The sequence below is a fragment of the Diprion similis genome, chromosome 3 (genome assembly GCF_021155765.1).
Source record: "Diprion similis isolate iyDipSimi1 chromosome 3, iyDipSimi1.1, whole genome shotgun sequence".
Taxonomy (NCBI): Eukaryota; Metazoa; Arthropoda; class Insecta; order Hymenoptera; family Diprionidae; genus Diprion; species Diprion similis.
The window spans coordinates 10,849,748-10,867,776 of NC_060107.1; the positions used below are offsets into that span (position 1 = coordinate 10,849,748).

General features: G+C 37.3%; 1 protein-coding gene across 1 annotated transcript; it reads left to right on the forward strand.

Moving 5' to 3' along the window:
• The first annotated feature begins 9,934 nt into the window (after positions 1 to 9,934).
• Positions 9,935 to 16,480, forward strand: LOC124404668. Its single transcript, XM_046879001.1, has 12 exons — positions 9,935 to 10,121; positions 10,203 to 10,572; positions 10,674 to 11,008; positions 11,086 to 11,319; positions 11,405 to 11,656; positions 11,730 to 11,861; positions 14,033 to 14,260; positions 14,338 to 14,707; positions 14,801 to 15,135; positions 15,204 to 15,437; positions 15,523 to 15,774; positions 16,205 to 16,480. Exons 1-12 carry the CDS (start codon positions 9,935 to 9,937, stop codon positions 16,366 to 16,368), a joined length of 3,093 nt encoding a protein of 1,030 aa, XP_046734957.1. The 3' UTR covers positions 16,369 to 16,480.
• Positions 16,481 to 18,029: the final 1,549 nt, after the last annotated feature.

The following is an 18,029-nucleotide window of genomic DNA, read 5'->3' on the forward strand; positions in this document are numbered from 1 at the left end:
TGGCCGCTGCCATTTTGATTTTGGACGTTGGGCGATACTCGACAGTTTCCGACCGCACTTGGACCTGCGGAAAATGTTACATAATCCGAAAAAGCATGATTATTTTCTTGGAAAAATTGTTAGATCATTTTCAGGGATACTTGAGAAAGATCTAAAGAAATTAGACTTGAATTGACTCAATGAATTTATGTGATCTCTTCATCTGAAAGATTGTTGAGGCAAATTATTAATGAAATAATATAATAAAAATTCTTATAAATATATTGTGAGAAATTTATCCGATCGCAATTTACATGTTTACCTACTTTCGTATTTTGCTAATCGAAATTCCTCTCAATTCGTGATAAAATTCATTATTCTTATATAATTCAGTATGATACATATGAATGTAGCTTGCAAAATACATAAAGAGAAATGAAATGCGATCGAAGAAACGCGAGTCTCGCTCTTCGTTCTTTGGTTTTCAATGTGTAATCTATTTATTGAAGCTTCCATACCCCCCCCCCCCCCCCCCTCCCTTCCCCCCACCATTCCCTCGAGGAATTTATTCATTGAAAATATATTGGGTTGTGCATACGTAGAACGAGTTGAATCAAGTAAATACGACGTAGTTGAGACGTTCTTACGCAGCAGGATCTTTCCACAAAAATTATTCCACAAGGTCTTTACTTCTTCCTTTGCTGCCGCGGCCAGCTTAGACACATTTTACATGAGAAAAGGGTTGGGAAAAGGAAAAAGAGAGCTGCGAATGAAAAGAATTATTAACAGTTGATTGAGTTTCTAGAAAAGAACACCTGCTTTTCCTCGTTTTGTATTTGGATTGCTCTCGGAGAATTTTCCGCTTCACTAGAATATATCGAGTAAAATCGATACGGGATTCAGTTGTTTTGAAAGTAGAGAAAGTACTGCCAACTCCTTAGAACTGGAGGAATTCTAAATTCCCCCACAAGCTACTTTAGAACTTCTGACATACATTTAAGACTTTTTTTTTTTTAAATAATATCAGGAATAATAGAAATTCTTTTAACTACAGTGACGTAACGTAAGTTTTGCGTTTTTGTTGTTTTGGTAAAGAGTAGCCATGTTGCAATTGCCAAAATATTGAATATAAAACAGAGAAGATGCGTAGTCATGATTTGTAAACAGAACTTTTACATTTTTATCACAACTTGTTGCACAATTAAGTCTAAGACTACGTTCCGAAACTAGTTAACAAAACAAAAAAACATGCGACAGCACGATGAGCTAATTTCGGAACACAGCCTAAGACGACGGTTATTAGATTTGAAAAATACAAGCAATGATGCCACCTCCTCGACACTAAAAACTCTACATTCCACACAAAGCTCCCAAATACAAGTAAGATAATATATTCTTCTTCCAAAACATCGTAATTAAAGCAACTCTCTTCTCTCGAATTTCAATGTGGTCAAAATGGTTGAAACCGTAAGTTCTGCTCTTAGCGGAGGCGAGAATATTGAGGGACTGAACCTGGCTCTCGGGGTGCTGGAAAACTTGTCAGCACCAAAGCGTTACGACGCCTGACAAACTTCGGCATAGTTTGGTCTTACTTCGATTATTTCTGCAGGCTGAAGGAGCCCGTCAGCGAGGCAATATCGGCGCAGCTGATGCGTCTTATACATCTCCCTGTCCCAGGGCTTCTGGCTCGACGTCAGTGATTGATCGCTCGTAATTTTCTTCCCTCGTCTTACTCACCGAGGATCATGATTGTTGTATTATGTACGTGGTAGAAAAGGTTGGTACTGTATCGACGTTGGCATGTCGGTGAGTTGCTGCAAGGATAGTTTTGCTCGCACATTATGCAAGCGACGACATCAAAAGCTCGTTTTATATCAACCCCCGAGCTTTTCCTTACACGCTTTGAAAATAGTATAACGACTATGCATTAGAAATTAGATAATTAAGAATTCAGCGGACGTAAAAAAATGGCTGACATAGTCTGAGAAGGTACCTATGATCACACAAGTCAAACAAGTTGAATTTGAAGCAGAAACTGTTCTTGAATTCATGAATTTTAATTGACAAAACTCGAGTATTAGTTGATAGAGTTATATGCTGGATTGAAAAACATGTCAACTGTATTTAAAATTCATTTCAACCGAACAAGATGAGCCTTGATCTATAAAATTTGGACAAGCAATAAATACGATTTGGCAACCTTTTTTATTATCAATATTTCTTCATTTCAACTTTGGGTTTATTTTTTCCTTTAATCTGAAAAGAGGTTCGCCAATTAGAATTCGACTCGATCTACACATTTTAAGATCCATAATGACTTTATTATTTCACTGGAAATGAAAATTGTACTTTGAAAAAGGTTTCGATGTTACGCAATACAAGAAATCTTAAACAGTTTTGTTCAGCGTATATCTACAACAATTTTCTCATATGTGAATAAATACTCAAAATAACAGGATCACAGGATAACAGCAAAATGAATTGAAATTCATCGAAACACGATTTTCCGAAGTAGATGCTTTGCGCAAAACTGTTTCAACATTTTATTTCATAAATTCGAATTTCACTTTCTAAACCCCTACTCTATTGCTATTTGAATATTTCAGAGAAATTTCACTGAGATTCTGTGATTTGTTCCGTCAAATCCTTATTCCCAGAGTTTATCAAAGGTCTTTGGGGATTTTCGTAGAGACTTCAAGGGACTTTTGTCGCATCTTAGAAAAAAAAAAATTCCACCAGGGAACTGAAAACGTGTTACGGGAAAAGTGAATTCTGGAGTTGTCTCAACCTGCGTCAACTCGACACGCAGACGCTTCGATATTTCATGAGGAGTGAGCCTTGGACGTTTCAATTATCGCGACCGTGGGAATCGATGTTGAGATTCATTGAACTGATATCATCGTTTTGAAATTGCCGTGGATATGCGGACGAAATGGACTGTATCACTCAACGATGGAAATAAACAGAAAGCAATTGGATGAGAATGGAAATTCTACCTTCACTTGACTCACGCTTCAAACACTGCTGTATAGAATTCTGAATTGGATGAAATTACTGGTAATATCATCGGTCAAGAGTTTGCGGCTTTCATTTTGGTTCAGATTTCGAAACGTCGACGCTAAAGGGGCGGGGGGGGGGGGGGGGGGGGATATAACTCGCGTGGGACGGAGTTAATTGTCAGGTAAAATCAAAGCCGTACCAACAGTTACAATGAGTCAACAGCCGCGACGGAATTAGGAATAAAATACACACCGTATAATTGCAGTGTGGAATAAATTACGAATGGAAACAATTATATTATACATACATAATCTCAGCGGGAATAAATTGACCTGCCAACAATTGACAATCATTTTCCACGCTTGCATAATTTGTTGCGTTATTATTGTACGCTGATTTTGTTTAAACATCGTTATACTGTTACCGAAGGCAAAATCAAATCTGCGGTGTTCAATCTGTGTGAAATTTTTTATCCTGTATCTGCTTTATAATCTATGTTAAATTCGTGAAATAAAAGTCCAACGGATTATGATTTTGTTAGATTTGCCATTGAAGAAGCGGTCAGCTGATCAATTGTGCCGACGCCATATTGTGTAACCATTCGTACCAAATAAAAAATTTTAGTACCTGAAAAATCAGTTGACGTTAATTTCATTTTATAATTAATATCACATGACTTTAAAAAAAGTCGTTCAGATCTCGGTGAATATATGCACTTTCGTTAGATCTTAGTTGCAAAACAGTTAGAAACGTTTTTTCACCAGCTTGGAGTTTCGCAGGAATGTACGTATTATACCTACGACTTGTATAAGTTGAGCCAGTGGTTACTTGCACATTTCATCCGAATAAGGGTGAACCAATCTACATATAATTAACCCAAGTTTGCATAATATATGTATATACCAAGCCAAGCTTAGCCCGGTATATACGTATATCTATTACCGCCAGTTCCAGCTTTGAGTCGAGTATAAAGACGGGCGCAGACTCGGTTCTCGTGCCGGTTAACGCCCGCGCAAATTATTCAAGATCCTAGATAATCTAGATTTGGCTCTGGACCAGGAGGCGTCGAATATCAGCCGTGAAGTACTCCTCGACATTCGGGACAAAAATATTACGTAGAGCTTGACGTTTTCCTACACAAAGTTTCCAAAAATTCATAACGAAATCATAGTCTCAAAAAACATGTGGAAAAAGTGGCTCATAATGAAAAAAGAAGCTCGACAGGACCTTTAGATGAAAATATTCACCAAACTGTAACGTAAGAATAAAGTAAAACGCTTTCGTTGAAATTTTCCGACTTGGCTGAAATAAATATGAACAAGTAAACCTTTCGCATTTCTTTTTATGAAAAAATTATTAACTCGTATACCAAAAGATTAAGTCTTACAGAAAAAAATCGATAAGTTGTATTCGTTTCATAAAATACTTTCAGATTTAGGTAAACTGAAAGTTCTTGAACCCTGAATCAATATAATCGTACAATTTATCGAAAAATCATTATCCTTTTGATAATATTTGATTTGACGATGTTTCAACGAATATTAAAAGTTTAAATGGAAAAGTTTGAGGAATCAATAACTATTCGTACTGAAAATAAAGTTGTTATATGGATATTCAATATTTCAATCTGGAATTAACGAATAAGTGGGATAATCGTGGAATGGTGAAACTCTTAAGCATTAGTCGGAAAACAAATGATGTCAACTTCTGTGATTTTGGTTGATGATACGTTGAATAATTATGTCGGGCAGGATTGTAAAATTGGAACGTCAAACTTCCGCTCGCAAAGTCTGGTCTGATCTTCCGGCGTGAACAGCAACGGAATGCAAATGAATGCAAAAACCGAGGAGACGTTCTTCATACTTCGGATGTTTGGTATTCGCAGTCATCTAGAACTGCACCTCGTAGTTTACCGTATAAGTTAGTCCGTTTGTCGCAGCAGCGAACGTTGTTATGCAGATCCGCAGCAGCGTTTGATTGCCTCTGCAGATTCATGGCTCTGTGGTACATAAATCCGAAAACAGATATCCCTGGTAGTAGAAGTTTTTGCTTGAAAATCGATGTAAATCTGCATGGAATTATTGGAGGAATTCTGAAAAAATTTGGTGAACGGAGAAGTTTTCATCTCGATATACAGTGTTTGCAAAGCAATGATGTAGGAAATTGCAAATTACAAGTATGATTAGCAATTGGAATGACAATACATGAAAATGATAACTGTAATTGAGGTAAATAAATTGTGAAATTCAATTATATTTTTTGATCAGACAAAAGTAAAGCACCAGCAAACATGAAATTTGTATTTTGTAATTAAGGAAACTAGTTGTAATTAGAACGGAATAAAATAGAAGTTATATTTATATTTTGTAATTAAAATGAATCACACCAGCATGTTTTGGAATCAGAATAAAATAAAATACATTATGCATTGTAATTTGCAATTGGAACAGAATAGAATGTCGATTGTGTTTTCTGAATAAAAGAAAAGTATATAAATTCATTACAAATGTAATTTGTATTTTATTCCGTTCTAATTTCGGAATGTAATTAAACACCATTTTCCTTTCATTTTCTTCTGGTTACAAAATGTAATCAAATGATGCGAAACACCGCCAATATTCATATTCTAATAAATTTCAAAGAAAAATACAAAAAGGAAAATCATTTTTGCTTGATTCATTTCTTCACCGAAATGTTAATTTTGAGTTTGTCTGTTTTTTTGTAAACTTGCTAGTTGATATTTGAAGAATATCTCCTAGCGTTATATTTTCTACGCTTCAGTCAATATCATATCGATTTTTAAAAAATGTGCGATTTTCTCAAAGTTCCTGTATTGTACTGATTTTCTCGCAGCCTGTGCTTGGCTATTTGCCAACTGAACACCGTGATGAACGAGGAGCGTGGGTGCGCAGCCACTGTTAGGGACTTTAACTGATAGACGACGACACCGCGACAGCACTCCGATTACGAGAGGAAATCGGCTGACCTGTTTTGCTCCAGTACCTGCGATTCCATTCGCTGTAAGCTGACCTCTCCTGGCGAAAATCGTCTCTCAAAATTTAGAAAAAATGCGTAGACGGATGGAGCTTTACGAAAAAGACAAATGTTTCATGTTATTAGAACCAGTATTCATAGTATGTACCTGAAAATGACTGAATATACATAATCAGTGAAAACATGTATGAAAATATTTAAGGTCATCTAGTATTCCTACCTTTACCGACCGAGAAAACTCACCCTTTTTCTTCCTACTATTACATGACCTCAAAATTTAAAAAAAAAAATTCTGAACATTGAATCTTTCAAACGAATTTTAGGTTTAAATTTTACCGTTCTTCCGGAAAAATCAGGACTTACGGAATCTTCGAGAATATACATATATTTTAAATTTAAGGCAAATTTTAGGCTAAATTCGAATCGAATAAAACCTTACCGACTATACCGTAAAATATTACCAATAAAAGTATTAAATGTGACAAAAAAATTTGTAATTTATTGTAAAATATTAGAAAAAAATTCGGAGCCTTCCATCAGATATGCGGAGAAAAATTTCACTAGCGTTATATAATGCGATTATGTGTACAGTTGAATTTCAGATTTTGTAAAAAATTTAAGAGTTCCCGTTAAACGACGTAGGTAAGCAGCTTGCGCAAGATTCAATCAGACGATACACCAGCTTACGTACATTCATTATATATATATATGCAAACAACAGCCTATTTTATGCATATAATTATTGATAATCTGATACATCTTTGACATGAGTTGCGTATAAAATTTGCTGCAAAACTTTTCCTCTCCCCAACTTTTATCCGCAGAAAAGTTTTACCCGCTCAATATAGTTTATTTTCTCAATACCCACATAGAAGCTCACAATCAGCTTCAGCTTTCCTGCGACGATAACGGGCTTTGACGTCAGCACGGTTGCGTTATCTCAAACTAGGGATGCAGCACGCGGTTCGCATCGCAAGCTCAGATCGACCGCAAGCTTTCGAAGTTAGGGGAAAATTGGAGCGAAACGGGGTGGCATTGAGAAAAAAATACGACGATCTTGGAGAAATCTGCAATACGAACGATAATCAAAATGGCGGCCTAAGCTTCTGTAGAATTTGGTTCAAAATTTTGAACTTAGAATCCACCCCCTCCAACGATTAGAAAAAAGAAATAGTGGTTTCGATAAATTAGAATGTCGTACGTTTATTTTTTTCTACATACCTACTTATCGACTGAGCTACGATGTGTGTCCAACCCACTGATCCTGGAATTTCATCAGCAGCAAAGTTCATTTTGGTTAACTAACCTAACCTAACCTTAGTGAACCAATGAGAATGCTTGTATGATGGGAAACGCTGCCGCTGCTTCAACTTTTTGCTGCGCATAAAATTCCAGTCTAAAGCTGATTCCGTGATTTATCGGCAGTGATCGACAGAGGGATAATAAGTTCGACACTCTGCCGTTGTGGCGCTGTTAACGATTTTACTGCAACCGGCGGGCGTGCGTCGCGTTACTTTGAGTACCTACTAGAAATACACGCGTTTTATGAAAAGGCGCTGTTTACACGAGGCCATTTATTCTAGCACTCTTGTTTCGTGCGACGAGACCCTGCTGATGACAATGCCTGGCCCTCCGGCGAACTGCTCTATTAGTATGTACACTGCAAGCACTCGACTTCTTCCTCGTTAGATCGGAGCCTCGAAAAGGTTCCTCAGACTCTGAAAAGGCCCTGCAGAACTCGCAGAGTGCTAAACTTATCTCATTAAGGTGGCTCGTCAGCGTGCGACTGAATTTTTTGGCAGCCCAGAAAGCGATGTACAAAACACGTTCGTGTTGGGTTGGCACCTTATGGTGAGAAGAAATCCTCAGGAACCATTTATGACGTTTTAGAACAGTTTTAAAAATAGTTTTTAAGAAATTCTAGAAATTTCATGGGAAGAACTTTTTCCCTGCAAACATTATTTTCTATCAAAAATGTGAAAAACTTCTGGTTATATCTCACCGAGTCGATGGTCAAAATCGAACCACTTTCTAGGGAAGATTTGTATTTTTTCAGAACTTTATTTTGGGTCACATATCAGGAAAAAACCGAGTTCTACTGCTTCGGTGTGTTTACTGACCGCGCAATGTTACCAAAAAACTGGAATGGATTTTTGAGAGTACATTTGAAATTAATTTTTCTGAACCACTGTTGAAAAAGTTTGGATATATTTGTAAAAAAATGTTTTAAATCGAATTAGAATTAACTATACCCAGTAATTTTCAAGAAACATCAGGATTTTTGATAAATTTGCTAAAATTCTTTTTTCGCTTAAAAATTAGAATATTTCTTAACGCATACAAATTGTTGGAAATTGTCAGAATTTCTTCATTGAAAAATTGAGAAACTGTTAGAAATCAGGCTGTCAATAAATTTAAAGGAAATCTTAAATGCTTGTGCAAATAATTTTCGCCATGGTAGGAATTAACATCAAATTATAAAATAAGGCTCGCAGGTGACACGAATTAATTTCGCGACTAACTGACCGAATGCTTGTTTATTCAGAAAATTTTGTAAACAAAGTCATTTAAGCGCAGTTCCTCATCAAAAAATTTGACGTACTGGGGGATGAATTTTTTTCAAAAACTTTTAGAATATATAAAAGATACTTTGTCTGGTTACGAGATCGACTGACCTACTTTCGTCGCGTCTAGATCTAGGCTTGTGTTGCATAGATCTGAAAAAGTTTTGTAACGATTGTTGATGGGTGTAAAATAGTACAAAATCATAATGACAGACAGAAAATGTTGTACTTATCACATGCATACGAGAAGTTACAATCTGCATGACGCATCACTAAGAGCAGCGAACGACTCGTAAACCTAAATGCATGTTATGGTGTTATCTAATGTTTACAAGATCACGTATAGGAACACATGATTATATCAGGGAGGGATACGTCTATTATAAATGGCGGCAGTCACCGAAATACTGTAGTTCACTTGCAGCGTGAAGTTACAGAAAGGTTGAAAAAATACTGTCGAAAAGTTTTCCTTTCAAAGTTAATTTAATTTTCAATAACGATTCTGACTACTGCAAAGCTTTACCTACGAAATAAATAAACAACTTCACAGTTACATCCGCAATTCGCGTTAACAATATTTAAAACCTTTTCATACGCTACGAAAAGTTGTAAAATAATTCGGAGTTTTGCTAACAGCTAATAACCGAAGTATATGTGTATCGCTAATTGAGTAAGTAAAAAGTTTGCGGATCGATTCTGGATTTTTTTAAAAACTTTTTCCCTATATATTACAATAAATTTCTGGCATAAGTTTCATGCGTTGTTTTGATACCGAATGATGGTTTATTTGTTTTTCCAAATGATAATTGAAAAATGTCGCACTGCCGCATTGCAAATAGATTTTAAGAAGAAAAGACGAAATTCGTGATCATTTATCTCAATCTAATGTTTGCTGAAGTAAATTTTCCACGTGTTAAACACATCGAAACTAATTCGTATAATTTGTATTATTATAGATAATTCTCTGAAGCAGATTAATTCCCCGATTCTGACAGTCGCATTACTTTCGTCCAGCGATTCTGCCGCTTGAAAACATATAACTGGCATGCCTGAACAAAGGGTTCACGGTACATGAATTAAACTGAATTCTTAACCTCGTTGTCTGCTTTATTCGATCACGAGTTTCAGTCTTGTAATGTATGATAGGATCTTGAAATTCTGGATCATGCGACGGTGAACAAGTCAACCTGAAATAGAAAATGATAAATTTTTGTGACCAATCCTGATTGTCAGTTTTCAGTAATCTTTGAAAGTTCTATAAAATTTGTCTACAAATCAGTTTCTATTATAATTCAAGAATGGTGAAGTTATTCCATTCGCTTGTTCTTCAACTCTAAAACTGGTGATTGTTATGTAATATTTAAAAAAAAAAATTAATTCTTGAATTACAGAGAAAAATGGCGCTTCACTCGAATTACTTTCTGGTCGAATTTGCCGGACTAGTAATAGCGATCATCTGTGCTGTTTACATTTATCTGAAATACGCGATCTTCAATTACTGGAGTCGAAAGAAGATTGATTACGTGAAACCAATTATTCCTATTGGGAACTTGTGGTCCGTACTGACGGTGAACACTTCAATTGGTAATGTATCATCACGACGAAAATTGCGATGCTCGAATGCATCAGCATAATTTTATAATCAATATCATCATCACGTTGCAGGTGAATTTTTCGCCGATCTATACATCAAGCACAAGAAGAGCCCGATCCTCGGTATCTACATGTTCCACAAGCCTGCACTTGTGATTAACGATCCCGATTTGATACGCTTCATTCTCACAAAACAGTTCGCCAATTTCCACGATCGTGGAACCTATTGCGATGAGAAAATCGATCCGTTGTCCGTTCATCTTTTCGCGGTGCCTGGCGCCAAGTGGAAGTATTTGAGGACCAAGTTTTCTCCGACGTTCACTTCGAGCAAGATGAAGCAGATGTTCTTCACCGTACAGGAATGCGCTGAAAAAATGGTAGAATTCGTCAGTCCTCTGGCTAAGAACCGTGAAATGATCGAGGTGAAGGATCTTGTGGCAAGGTTTGTCAAATTTTCATTCACTTTGTTCCTTTTACAATCACGAAAATCATCTTGCAATCATCACTGGTACTAATAATGAGCCTCCTTTTTTTCTGTTCCAGATTTTCCACTGACGTCATTGCTTCAGTTGCTTTTGGGATTCAGTGCAACAGCATCGAGAACCCAAATGCAGAGTTCAGGGAGTATGGTCGAAGGATTTTCCAGCCGAAACCAATACGAAATGTGCTGTTGATGTTGGCTCCCTTCTGGCTAAGTGCACTCGGAATTTCCGGTACTGAAACCGATGTGAAAAAATTCTTCATTAGTGCCTTCAGCGAAACAGTGGAGTACAGAGCAGCTAACAACGTAGTTCGGAAGGACTTTCTAGACTTGATAATTCAACTGATGAACAAGGGTTACATAGAAAGCGACGAGAAGAAACCGACTCAACTATCAGGTAACGCGCTGATTCGCTTGTATGAAAGTGAAAAAGAATTGGAATCTCCGTAAACTAATACTTATTGACTTTTGCAGAGTTTGACAAGCAGAAACTCACTTTGCTCGATGGAGCTGCACAGGCTTTCGTCTTCTGGTTAGCTGGATTCGAGACGTCATCTTCAACTGTTACTAACTGCCTGTACGAGTTAGCGCTGCATCAGGACATCCAGGACAAAGTAGCCGAGGAAGTGAACAGAGTGCTGGAAGAATTCGGGGGAATGTCTTACGACGGAGTCAAGGAAATGCACTATCTTCACAAAGTCGTATCAGGTTGGTTTCCAGGAGTGAAGATTTCTCCGTGTCTTCTCAACCGCGTCATCGGACTCTGACTTCAGTTCTCCGTCATTGTCCACAGAAACTTTGAGGAAGTATCCAGCTGTCCCGATTCTGAACAGAGAATGCACAACGGAAACGGATCTCCCCGAAACTGGACTCCACGTTGAAAAGGGCACCGCGATAATCATCCCCGTTTTCGGAATCCACAACGATCCCGAAATATATCCAGACCCGGACAAATTCGACCCCGAACGTTTCACCGAGGAGAACATCGCCAGCAGACATCCGTACACTTATCTGCCATTCGGCGAAGGGCCGAGGAACTGCATCGGTAGGTTTAAATGGTATCAAGAGTTACGAGCCTTGGTGAAACTGATATTTCTTTCTTGCTTTCCTCACTGCAGGTATGAGGTTTGGATTAGTGCAGACGAAGGTCGCACTGGCCAGCTTGCTTTCGAAATATCGTTTCGCGTCGAATTTGGACCCCAACGTACCGATGATAGTCGAAAGAGGGCATTTCGGGGTCGGGCCGAAAGGTGGAATGCTGCTCCGCGTCGAACAGCGTTGATCGAGAGACGTCGAAACGCCTGCAAACATTCATGCTTTCGCATAATTTTTCATCGATCTTTATATTTTTGTCATCTGCATTTACTGTCACTCAGAAAAATAAATCCAAAACAATATGGAAGCTTATGTGACATCCTCAATAAGTTTGTGTGCAATCATTTGTGGTCTTTAAAAAGCTATTTGTGTTTATTCACCGGCATGAGATAAATAAGAAATAGATTCATCGTACTTTAAAGTTGACACACCAATCAGTTACACGTTCTTCTGAAAAAAAACCTGAAATACTTCGTTACTCAAGAACCCGGAAAAAGTACTGCAATATTAAATGAATATGTTTTTAATTGTCGAAGAAGAAACTTGTCCCGAAGTAAATCGCAACATCTGCCTGTTTTTCTTTGGATTGCAAATAAGATCCCCTCATAATTATGATAGATAGGATATCCAAGCGTATAATTATCTGCTTAGCAAAATATCTGAAAAAAGCAAACGAGTAGAGGCCAAGCTGCAGTCAAATTCTGATGAATACCGTTGCATTAATTAAATCTGAAATTATTCTTCAATTTAAGCAAAGAAAAAAAAAAAAAAAATCCAAAAATTTACTGATTGAACGTGAAGTTAAAATCAGACTATTTCGTTGAAGAAAGGCCAGTATGACCTATAAAAATTGCGTGCCTGGTGTGCGTTATCGAATACTAATAACGCTCGATTAATCTGAGGTGCGGTGCGAAGACGGTGATAAATAGTGGCTGCAACTGCAATTCCCCAGTTCATTTCGTTAAATTTCGGGTGAGTACAGTCCAAATTTGTTATGGATTTTTAGAATTATTGCAAACGTGTGAGATCAGACTCGATTGCACGAAGTTCACCGTTCGTCAAAGGTTATCGGAATATCATGTCAGCTTATCACCGAGTGATTAAAAAATTTTTCCCGCTACTATTGGATTAGAAATGAAATTAGTGAAAAAAGCAAATCATATTCAAAGAAACGTAAATTTTCAAGGAATTCACTAAACGTTATAACTTATATAAATATATATTTTAAATATAATTATAATCGTACTGTAAAATTGTTAAAGAAATTCAGATCTAGCTTGAAAAATAAAATTGGCTATTAAATTTGTGAAATATTGCATAATTGTAAGGTTAATTTTAACGACGATGAGAATAATCGAGAATGTACGTGATTGGTGAAAGTTATTGTGTTTCGTAACTGCGAAATAAATTCAGTCGAATGAAAGCTGATAGCAAGCATGTCAGTGTTATGCGTTTATTACGGATACTCGTCTGAAAAAATATCTGTATGAAAAATGTGTGAGCAAATATGAGTCATTCTATGTCAACTCACACACTTTTAGGGTAATATTAGCATTATTAATTTTCTAATCTCACAAAAGCATGTGAATGAAAGTCCTCTAATTTTTTTAGAATTTTGATTTCCGTATTCTTGGAGTTATACGGGGTCGAATATTGGAAAAGAGGGCGAAAATTTTAGGTTCTACCTTAAATTGGATGATGAACGAGCTGATAATTATTTCAAAATTTTTTGTTGCATATATCGTTGTGAAAAATCCATTCGAATATTTAAAAAAATGAACCATTTTACCCCTTTTTAGAAATTTTCGAACTCGTGTAACTACGAAAATGCTGATAACATAATTTGAAAAAAAGTCAATGAAATTTTATATACGAATACATAAACTTTTTTGAAATTTGAAGACCTGATCGTTTCGAGAAGGTGCGATTTCACGTGGAATGACTCATATATTTTTTTCGTACAAATAATATAATTCTTATACATCAGATGAATGAAGAATACTTGCTACATATATGTTTCATGTACTTTTAAACGAATGCGACATATATTAGCACAGAATTCCTGGCTGTATGATCTTAAAAATAAAAAGATGATGAAATAATCAAATTAATGTGCAAAATATTTTTATCGTATTTGATTGTCACAAGGACGAAAAATATATATTGTATACATGAATTTTACCTTGTTCAAGTGTATGAGCTTTACCGGAAGTTTCATTTTCAGGGTAACGTAAACGAAAGCAAATCGGCTAATTTGTAGCCTGTGTTTCTGAAGTCCAAACTCATTGATCTTGATGTAGCAGTTTCAGATAAAACCGATAAACAGTGGATCCCTCATTTTATTTTGTGCCAGCAGATGCAGGAAACATGGCGGCTTACTCAAAATACTTCCTGGTGGAATTCATTGGGGCAGTGTTTGCCCTGATCTGTGCTGCTTACATTTACCTGAAATACGTGACCTACAAGTACTGGAGTTGGAAGAACATCGATTTCGTCAAACCCGTTGTTCCCTTTGGCAGCTTATGGCCGGTGCTTTCGGTTAGCACTTCAATTGGTAAGGCAAACCGGAGCCGGAACTTGATTCGTGATTCATTTTACAGGTATAACTTCCAAGTGTTTCTTGTGTTTTAGGTGAACTGTTTCGAGACGTATATTCGAAGTTCAAGAAAAGTCGAGTCGTTGGGGTTTACATGTTTCACAAGCCTGGACTTGTGGTCAACAATCCTGATCTCATACGTTTTATTCTGACAAAACAGTTCATGCATTTCCACGACCGTGGCGTGTATTGCAATGAGAATGAAGATCCGTTGTCTGGTCACCTATTCACGATTCCCGGCGCCAAGTGGAAGTTTCTGAGAACCAAGTTCTCTCCGACGTTTACTTCGAGCAAGATGAAGCAGATGTTCTTCACGGTTCAGGAATGCTCCGAGAAGATGGTGGAATTCGTTGGTCCTCAAGCTCAGAATCGTGAAGTGATCGACGTGAAGGACCTCGTGGCAAGGTCGGCTGATTTTTTGTTTACTCTGATTCTCCTACTCGCGAGAAGAGCATCTCGCAATGGCTACTGGTACTGATGATCATTCTTGATTTCCAGATTCTTTACTGACGCAATCGCATCCATTGCCTTTGGGATTCAGTGCAATAGCATCGAGAATCCGAATGCAGAGTTCCGGAGCTACGGTCGGAAGGTTTTGAAGCCAAGACCATTGATGAACGTGATTATGATCTTAGCTCCCTCCTGGCTGAAATTGCTCAGAATCGTCAGTGTTGATGCCGATGTGGAAAAATTCTTCGTCAGTACGTTTATCGAGACAGTTGAATACAGAGCAGCCAACAACGTGGTTCGAAAAGATTTCCTGGACTTGATAATTCAGCTGATGAACAAGGGTTACATAGAGAATGACGATAAGAAATGGACTCGACCATCAGGTGACGCGATGATTTACTTGTTGTAACGAAAATAATCTCAGTGATTCAATATTTATTGACTATTGCAGAGTTTGATAGTCAGAAAATCACCTTACTCGAAGGAGCCGCACAGGCTTTCGCATTCTGGTTAGCCGGCTTCGAGACGTCATCCTCAACCGTCACCAATTGTCTGTACGAGTTGGCACTACATCAGGATATCCAGGACAAAGTAGCTGAGGAGGCGAACAGAGTGCTGGCTAAATTCGGGGGAATGTCCTACAATGGAATCAAGGAGATGCACTATCTCCAGAAAGTCGTATCAGGTTAGTTTGACGAAACAGAGATTTCTTTGTATCTTTTCAACTGTGTCACTGGATACTTGCTTCAGTTTTTCATAATTGTTCAAAGAAACCTTGCGGAAATATCCAGCTGCTACGATTCTGAACAGAGAATGCACAGCGGAAATCAATCTGCCCGAAACTGGCCTCCATGTTGAGAAGGGCATTGCGATAATCATCCCTGTTTACGGAATCCACCACGATCCCGAAATATATCCAAACCCAGAAATATTCGATCCTGAACGTTTCACCGAGGAGAACATCGCCAGCAGACATCCGTACACTTATCTGCCATTCGGCGAAGGGCCGAGGAACTGCATAGGTACAAGTATTCGCTTTAAACCACGGAACCATAAGAAAATGTCAGGTTCTCGAAAATTCACTGCAACGTGAAAATTTGATCCTTTATGAGTGAGTAGCTAATGGTCAAATAGTCTGTAACGTAACCTCAAAAATTTTGACAGTTGTCGGTTGGAATTTTTACGAATGAAAGTGATCGCAATCTGCCCATTCTATCTTTAAAAACAGTTCCAACGGTCAAAAGCACAACTGCTACCGATGGCTGTCGAAATTTTTCCGTTTATGTACATCGCGACGAGCTATTATCTGAAGTTGTGACGGTTGGTCAACCTGACGAAACAAAAAAGTGCTCTTGCTCTAGAATCTTAGCGCATGCGTGCTAGATCATTCGATCGTTAGCTACTCACTCTGTATAACCGGATTAACATACCTGGTTTTTGTTTTTGTTACAGGAATGGGCTTCGGGTTAGTGCAGACGAAGGTCGCGCTGGTCAGCCTAGTATCGAAATATCGTTTAACGTTGGATTTGGATCCTGAGGTACCGATGACAGTTGAAAAAGACAACGTCGGAGTCGCGTGGACGGACGGAATGCCCCTTAGAATCCAACACCGTTAATCGAGAATCGTCGAAATGTCTGCACTCATTAACGCATTAGCATAATTTCCTAACAATCATTATATTTCTGTCGTTAGCATTGACTATCACTGAAAACGAAATAAAACGATGAAAAAATCTCAAGAGATATGAAAATTTATATGCCATGCTTAGAAAGTTTGCATGGAATTATTTGTGGTCTCTAAAAACTTGATTGTATTCCTCAATGTGAGATTACAAAAAAATATCTAAGCATTTTATCTATAGAAAAATGTATGGTTAACACAATAATCAATTATACATAATCCTAAAACAAACCTCGAATACTTCGCTCCTCAATAAACCAGAGAAAGTATTTGATACGACTTTACGCACGTCATGCCGGCTAATCACTCCATCCAAACGACAAACACGCGTATCTGGATGTAAACAAGAAGCAATGTATAGTAGATGAAATCATCGTGACTCGACAAACTTCCCAGTACATTTGTTGTATCATTTGCATCATTATCTTCCGACTTCGTAATTGACAAGAATGCATTGGCCAGAGTTAAAAGTTTAGGAAAGAGAAATAACCGAGCCAAAATCTCCCACGGCAACGTTTTTTGCATCGATGATTTGAAATGCAAATCGATCAACGTACCTATTATTGAATAAAAATCAATTCTAGCAAGTTTCACTAGCTCAAGCTGAAAGAAATCATTAGGATCAGATCAAAAACACTGGTATTCAAGATATGGTCGACTTATCTCGGAGTTAATCTTAATATATTGCTGTGTTTTCGATAAGAAATAAGATGACCCTACAATCATGATAGATAGGATACATCAGGTATGTAATTTAGTTAATAAAATGTCTGGGATAAACAAGACGAGTAGATCGAAGGTTGCAGTGAAATTTGGATGATTATGATTATTAATGAATTTTACAATTATTCTTAAATCTATGCAACAAAAATAAAAATTCTTGAAATTTAACAAATTCTTATGTTGGAATACGAATGTACAAATTGACTGATCTAGGCGTCACAGAAGTGATCTACAAAGGCTGCTAATGTGCTTTATCAAATAATTATTGAAGAGATTGTGTAAATAATCTCGAGCACAGTCGAAGTCGATAAGACGTTGTTCGATAGTGGCAACAGCCACAATTCTTCAGTTCATTTTCGCCTCATTTCGGGTGAGTACAGTTCCGACTCATTGCAGATTATTTAAGAATATTGTTAAAGCGTGAGCTTAGATTTGACTGCGCGAAGTTTGCCGTTCGCCAAAAGTTGTCGGAATATCGTTTCTACCGGTAATCGAAGAATTCAGATGTTTCCCGCAGATTCGTAGTTTGAAAATAATAATAGTTACGGAAAAAAAAACATTTTCTGTCGACATGAATTTTCTCAAACTTCCAGATGCACTTTTGCACCGAAATTGTTCAAGGAATTTGGTTCTGGCCGTGGAAAATAAATCCGAGACTAAATTTGTACAAAATGACAAAATTATAAAGAATATTTTTATAGTAATAAGAACAATCAAATACTTGCTATTTTCGTGAGAGTTTTCATGTTTCCATGGTTGCGAAAGTAAAATCGAGGTAGATGTAAGTGGACGATAGGCATATCAGTGTTATCGCTATATTACGGATACTGAATATCAGTTTATATAATTGCTTCAACTTGATTACATTAAAAA

Coding starts and splice junctions, on each gene's coding strand:
- LOC124404668 (XM_046879001.1), top strand. CDS start 9,935: ATGGCGCTTCACTCGAATTACTTTCTGGTCGAATTTGCCGGACTAGTA. Junction 11,657..11,729: donor AGGGCCGAGGAACTGCATCG/GTAGGTTTAAAT, acceptor TCCTCACTGCAG/GTATGAGGTTTGGATTAGTG. Junction 15,438..15,522: donor TCTCCAGAAAGTCGTATCAG/GTTAGTTTGACG, acceptor AATTGTTCAAAG/AAACCTTGCGGAAATATCCA.